This window comes from Oncorhynchus keta, unplaced genomic scaffold (genome assembly GCF_023373465.1).
Source record: "Oncorhynchus keta strain PuntledgeMale-10-30-2019 unplaced genomic scaffold, Oket_V2 Un_scaffold_29317_pilon_pilon, whole genome shotgun sequence".
In the NCBI taxonomy this organism is placed as follows: domain Eukaryota; kingdom Metazoa; phylum Chordata; class Actinopteri; order Salmoniformes; family Salmonidae; genus Oncorhynchus; species Oncorhynchus keta.
Genome location: NW_026290904.1, coordinates 73,382 through 80,921, shown reverse-complemented (window position 1 = coordinate 80,921; position 7,540 = coordinate 73,382). Strand labels below are relative to the sequence as shown.

At 43.1% G+C, this 7,540-nt stretch overlaps 1 protein-coding gene across 1 annotated transcript; it reads right to left on the bottom strand.

The window, feature by feature from the left end:
• Positions 1-236: 236 nt before the first annotated feature.
• Positions 237-2,057, bottom strand: LOC127928517 (transmembrane protein 60-like). Its single transcript, XM_052515536.1, has 2 exons — positions 1,889-2,057; positions 237-1,477 (listed from the first exon to the last, which is right to left on the bottom strand). Exon 2 carries the CDS (start codon positions 1,417-1,419, stop codon positions 1,018-1,020), a length of 402 nt encoding a protein of 133 aa, XP_052371496.1. The 5' UTR covers positions 1,420-1,477; positions 1,889-2,057; the 3' UTR covers positions 237-1,017.
• Between the last annotated feature and the right edge of the window lie 5,483 nt (positions 2,058-7,540).

The following is a 7,540-nucleotide window of genomic DNA, read 5'->3' as shown; positions in this document are numbered from 1 at the left end:
ACTTGCCTGCTCATCTATCCAATACGGCTGGTAGTGCATTGAGACTTGCCTGCTCATCTATCCAATACGGCTGGTAGTGCATTGAGACTTGCCTGCTCATCTATCCAATACGGCTGGTAGTGCATTGAGACTTGCCTGCTCATCTATCCAATATGGCTGGTAGTGCATTGAGACTTGCCTGTCATCTATTCTGGAGTCAACATCTCACAAAGCACCATAAACAAAATCAGAGCATGTTTTAGGTTGGAACAATAGTGACATCCATTTATTCACACAATACTGAAAGGAAAATAATAAATAATATGCAGATTGATGTGAAAATTAAAAGGAGACCGTAACACTACAGGTAGATCACATTTAAACTGAATGGCTTTACATAGGAAGAGCCCCGTCTTCCAAACACTACAGGTAGATCACATTTAAACTGAATGGCTTTACATAGGAAGAGCCCCGTCTTCCAAACACTACAGGTAGATCACATTTAAACTGAATGGCTTTACATAGGAAGAGCCCCGTCTTCCAAACACTACAGGTAGATCACATTTAAACTGAATGGCTTTACATAGGAAGAGCCCCGTCTTCCAAACACTACAGGTAGATCACATTTAAACTGAATGGCTTTACATAGGAAGAGCCCCGTCTTCCAAACACTACGACAATCATTTGTCGTCCCACAAAGTATGAAAGATTTTACAACACAAAAGATGCTGACGTCAAGGAAAATGTCTGGAAACCCTTAGATAGCAATGTGACATGTCTTTGCTAGATTGTATTAGTTTATCTGACATCTACATGACCTGTACCATTTACATCAGTTTTATAACCTCCTGAAGGCACAGTCTCTGATAAGCAGTACTGTTGGCACGAGAGCAAAGCTTGGTCAACGGGATAACACTTCATGTCATAACAAATGAAGGGGAGTTTGATTTTGCAAACAGCTGAAATAACCCCACTAAAGAATGAGGTTTGTGTGTGTTCCTTCCAGCCTCCTCCTTTCCATTCTCCTCCATCCCTCTCTCATGCCTCTCTCCTCTCGGGGAAGATGTTATAGCCCAGCTCCACCATGGCTCCCAGCAACAAGCACCATAGAGGAATACACACAAAGGTGAGCTTGATATGGGTAAGCTTCTCCAGCCGGGCGCACAGCGTCAGACAGAAGCCCAGCTTCAGCAGCATGGACGCCAGGTACCAGGCCTTCTTCTTCAGGTCCTGGGAGCCGTTACGAGGGTCGTGTCCCGCTTTACACCTGGCGACCATCTTGACGAGTAACATGAGGAGGAGGATGCCGTCGAAGACCCATACGGGTAGAAAGGTGAGGAACCAGTTCCAGTGGACTTTGCCATCTAGTTTGAGGACGAGCATGATGAGGAAGGCCAGGGTGAAGATCCAGGTGAGGAGGACTCTCTGAGCGAGAGACATGGTGGCCCCACAGGTACACCGGTAGTACACCTACAGTGGAAATAGAGGTTGCCGGCCCCTGGGAAGAAAGGGTCAGAGAGAATACAGCCATGATGCACCTTTATTGTGCATTCAAACGGCACACACGAGTTAGCTAGCTGTCTAGATACAGTCAGACACACACATTTACAATGTCACTAATGACAAGTTCTTCTGCGAGGCCGAGGAATACCGTCACAACTAGAACGTTATTTGACCACAGCTGCAGCTAGTTGCACCTAAACGTTACTTAGAAATATCATATAGCAAACTAACTAGCGTGACATTTTTTTTTAATAGAAATGTTTAGCTAATAAACTAACATTATTTGCAAGACAGATAAACACATTTACATTTTCAGAATGGCTAGTTAGCTCGCTAAAGTTAACTGGCGTTTGCTAAAATAGCTAACGTTAGTTATTCTAGCAAACAACGCGTTGCAGCAACCTACCTGATGTTGTGTTTAGTGATGATCAGAGTTTCTGTCTCCGTATCCACCGTTAAATAATTTTCGATAATCCATCATCAATATTAGCTACATGACCGTTCATAAATATTAGCTAGTTTGAACCGCTGATTTCTGATTTATTCCCTTTACTTGCACGCAAGGTAAGATCCCGCCCAACATAAATACCTATTGGTTATTGATAAAATGATCGTTCCAACTATTGGACCAATGTAATGTCAATCACAATATCCCGTATTTGAGGATACAGGGCCTTTACCGTAAAGTTCCTAAAGAATATCCCCAGCAGATTTAATAAATGAATGACAGCAACACAACGCAGAGCTGAGGTTAGTTTCAGACTGTACTTGTATTTGTGAGAGGTATTGTGACATGTTGAATGCACCGAGCTGTCGGTTTAAACTACGGGCACATAGCTCGGACATGCCACCAGAGGTCTTTTCACAATCCCCAAGTCCAGAACAGACTATGGGAGGCGCACAGTACTACATAGAGCCATAACTACATGGAACTCTATTCCACATCAAGTAACTCATGCCAGAAGTAAAATTAGATAACAAATAACATTCCTTATGGAACAGCAGGTACTGTGAAGCAAACATAGACACATGCATGCAAACACATGCAGATGATGCAATCTCTATTGTGCTCCACATTGTCCTTTCCCACCTGGACAAAAGGAACCCCTATGTGAGAATGCTATTCATTGACTGCAGCTCAGCATTCAACACCATAGTGCTCTCAAAACTCATCACTAAGCTAAGGATCCTGGGACTAAACACCTCCCTCTGCAACTGGATCTTGGACTTCCTGACGGGCCGCCCCCAGGTGGTAAGGGTAGGTAACAACACTTCCGCCACGCTGATCCTCAACATGGGGGCCCCTCAGGGGTTCGTGCTCAGTCCCCTCCTGTACTCCCTGTTCACTCATGACTGCATGGTCAGGCATGACTCCAACACCATCATTAAGTTTGCTGCTGACGCAACAGTGCCTGATCACCAACAACCATGAGACAGCACATAGGGAGGAGGTCAGAGACCTGGCCGTGTGGTGCCAGGACAACAATCTCTCCCTCAATGTGATCAAGACAAAGGAGATGATTGTGGACTACAGGAAAAGGAGGTCCGAGCACCTCCCCATTCTCATCAATGGGGCTGTAGTGGAGCAGGTTGAGAGCTTCAAGTTCGTGGGGGCCACATCACCAACAAACTAACATGGTCCAAGCACATCAAGACAGTCGTGAAGAGGGCACGACAAAACATATTTCCCCTCAGGAGACTGAAAAGATTTGGCACGGTCCTCAGATCCTCAAAAGGTTTTACAGATGCACCATCGAGAACTGGTTGCATCACTGCCTGGTATGGACACTGCTCGGCCTCCGACTGCAAGGCACTACAGAGGGTAGTGCGTACGGCCCAGTACATCACTGGGGCCAAGCTTCTTGCCATCCAGGACCTATATATCAGGCGTTGTCAGAGGAAGGCCCTAAAAATGGTCAAAGACTCCAGCCACCCTGGTCATAGACTGTTCTCTCTGTTACCACACGGCAAGCGGTACCGGAGCACCAAGTCTCTAAACAGCTTCTACCCCCAAGCCATAAGACTCCTGAACATTAGTCAAATGGCTACCCAGACTACTTGTGTTGCCCCCCCATTACGCTGATGCGTAATGGTCTACTACATCTGTTGTATTCAGCAGTTCACTGTAAGGTCTACTACACCTGTTGTATTCAGCAGTTCACTGTAAGGTCTACTACACCTGTTGTATTCGGCATTTCACTGTAAGGTCTACTACACCTGTTGTATTCAGCAGTTCACTGTAAGGTCTACTACACCTGTTGTATTCAGCAGTTCACTGTAAGGTCTACTACACCTGTTGTATTCAGCACTGTTCTACTACACCTGTTGTATTCGGTGCATATCACTGTAAGGTCTACTACATTCAGCACTGTTCCTGTTGTATTCGGCAGTTCACTGGTCTACTACACCTGTTGTATTCAGCAGTTCACTGTAAGGTCTACTACACCTGTTGTAATTCAGCAGTTCACTGTAAGGTCTACTACACCTGTTGTAATTCAGCAGTTCACTGTAAGGTCTACTACACCTGTTGTATTCAGTGCATTTCACTGTAAGGTTTACTACACCTGTTGTATTCAGCAGTTCACTGTAAGGTCTACTACACCTGTTGTATTCAACAGTTCACTGTAAGGTCTACTACACCTGTTGTATTCGGTGCATATCACTGTAAGGTCTACTACACCTGTTGTATTCGGTGCATGTGACAAATACATTTTGATTTGAGATGATACGCACTATATACACACATGTACACATGTATTTTGTGTTATAGATATGTGGTAGTAGAGGAGAGGCCTGAAAGCACAAACTTAATATGTTGTGAAATCTGTTATGAATGCATTGTAATGTTGCCTTCATTTTGTTGAAACCCCGGGAAGAGTAGCTGCTGCCTTGGCTTAATAAATATATAAATACAAAAATACAAATACCGACATTTCAGCTATACCACCACTAGAGGTCAGTAAAGCTCTATGAAGTTGTTTTTGTGTGTGGTAGTAACTATAACTTAGACTGGTTGCCAGTCGCTAACATTCCACTCCTTTGGAGGTTCTTCGGTACATGACCTCATTACTGATTCATTTGTTGGTCTTTTATGACCGTGTTTTTCTTTCTGCTGGCATTTTGTATTTATATTTTGAGGTGTGTAATTCTTTGTGATGTATGTAATTTAGAGCTCATCTGTAAACGAGACCTTGGTCTTGGTATGACTCCCTGATAAAATAAAGGTGAAATAAATCAAATAAATGACATGGTGCTTGTTCTACAAGGAGTGGAATGTTAGCTAAAAAGACTGGCAACCAGGCAACTATAACTCACCACCAGAGGAGACTCAGGAAAGTCTCATCATGTCAAATAATGAGGCACTATAGGAAATGACACTGTATACACTCACATCTTTATCTTTATTGTTGTTATCTAAGTAAAATGAACGTAATTGTGCGTTTAAATGGGCAATGCGTGTCGTCCATGATGTGTAACAGAAGTTGAGAATGATGCTTGACTGATAGGATACATGGTTGGCCATAAACTAGGTTGCGCACATACACCGTTCACGTCGGCTTGATGCAAGACAAGCTGGATGTATTTATACAGTAAACGGATTGGAGGTCAGGGAGAGAAAGGGAAAATAGATCACATCAAAATCAGCGAAACTGTGAATCGAAGACTGTCATATAGATCACGTCCTAATATTCATAATATCCCGGTCTGCAGCAACCGGAGTCAACGAGGTAAGAAACGAGACGTGCATTATTTTCAGTTGATTGCATTTCACCAGCCAGCTATTTTAAGTCATCAATGCTAAACGTGAGCTAGCGGATTTGAGCATTGTTTGAAAACACTAAATCATCCAGCTAGCTAGCTAATTATTGTATCGATTGACAGATTACAAAAGTATGTAATGATTTACAAACGCATGCCAGGATCCGTAACGTTTAGAATGTGATCCACTTGAGCCCAAAGAGTGGAGACTGGAGAGAAAGAGTTTGAGTGAGAGAATTGACACAGATTTAGAAAGTCTGTTAGTAACACATGTTTAGCGAACCAGACAGACCCATGGATGTCTCGCCTCAATGAACAACTGGCTGCATCTGAGATTGGGCCCAGCTGTGATCAGATGTTCACCCCCTCCAGGGCCTTCAATATGCATGACTGTCTCCCCTCCTCTACCGTCCGACCCCCCCTACACAGCTCAATACAGCCAGCTAGTCATCAATCCCACTGCAGTTATGCCCATGGCACGACACACACAGCTAGCTCATAATACAGTAATAGAATTGTGTTACTAAGATGTTTATCATCACTTCATCTAGTTTGCTCGGTGCCTTTTCAAGTATTGGGGACAAAGTCACTGACCAGGTCACACATTATTTGAATAGTCCGGATAGTCCATCTGTAGATGGTTTACAGATGGTCATTACTATCAACAAACTATCTGTTGATAAGCATCTGCTTGCGATGGTTTAGAATAAGGGTTAGGTTTAGGATCAGGGTTATGGTTAGGTTTAGGATCAGGGTTATGGTTAGGTTTAGGATTAGGGTTAGGTTTAGGGTTAGGTTTAGGATTAGAATAAGGGTTAGGTTTAGAATAAGGGTTAGGTTTAGGATCAGGGTTAGGTTTAGGATTAGGGTTAGGTTTAGGGTTAGGTTTAGGATTAGGGTTAGGTTTAGAATAAGGGTTAGGTTTAGGATCAGGGTTATGGTTAGGTTTAGGATTAGGGTTAGGTTTAGAATAAGGGTTAGGTTTAGGGTTAGGGTTAGGTTTAGAATAAGGGTTAGGTTTAGGATTAGGGTTAGGTTTAGGATTAGGGTTAGGTTTAGAATAAGGGTTAGGTTTAGAATAAGGGTTAGGTTTAGAATAAGGGTTAGGTTTAGAATAAGGGTTAGGTTTAGGATTAGGGTTAGGTTTAGAATAAGGGTTAGGTTTAGAATAAGGGTTAGGTTTAGGATCAGGGTTAGGTTTAGGATCAGGGTTATGGTTAGGTTTAGGATTAGGGTTAGGTTTAGGATTAGGGTTAGGTTTAGAATAAGGGTTAGGTTTAGAATAAGGGTTAGGTTTAGAATAAGGGTTAGGTTTAGGATCAGGGTTAGGTTAGGTTTAGAATAAGGGTTAGGTTTAGGATAAGGGTTAGGTTTAGAATAAGGGTTAGGTTTAGAATTAGGGTTAGGTTTAGGGTTAGGGTTAGGTTTAGAATAAGGGTTAGGTTTAGGATCAGGGTTATGGTTAGGTTTAGAATAAGGGTTAAGTTCAGGTTTAGTAGATAGTTAGTTTAAATGTTACTGATAGCCGTTAGAGCATATACAGCTGGACAATCCAAAGACAGGGTTACCGAAGACCAATTAGTGGGGAAAATATCATAATTGGTTTGCCTGTGTGAACGCAGCCATATAGATACAGTCAATCAAGTGGAAGGAGCCAGTTGAGGAACAGGATGTGCCACTGGCTATTTGCATAGCCAACACCAACTCTTTATCATGTTGACAAATGCAGATCTGTAGTAGAGACAAATCACCACAGACACTGTGGACTAACAATAGACATTCTGTGTACATCCACACTGGTGGGTCCTTGTTAGGTGATGATGACTAACGTTATAGTGATGTGTTTGGGGTAGTCTAGTAGTACATTGGTAGGTCCCAGATCTGTTGTCTCCTTCTATAGCCTAGTAGTACATTGGTAGGTTCCAGATCTGTTGTCTCTTCTATAGCCTGGTCCCAGATCTGTTGTCTCCTTCTATAGCCTGGTCCCAGATCTGTTGTCTCCTTCTATAGCCTAGTAGTACATTGGTAGGTTCCAGATCTGTTGTCTCCTTCTATAGCCTGGTCCCAGACCTGTTGTCTCTTCTATAGCCTAGTAGTACATTGGTAGGTTCCAGACCTGTTGTCTCCTTCTATAGCCTGGTCCCAGATCTGTTGTCTCTTCTATAGCCTAGTAGTACATTGGTAGGTTCCAGATCTGTTGTCTCCTTCTATAGCCTGGTTCCAGATCTGTTGTCTCCTTCTATAGCCTGGTTCCAGATCTGTTGTCTCCTTCTATAGCCTGGTTCCAGATCTGTTGTCT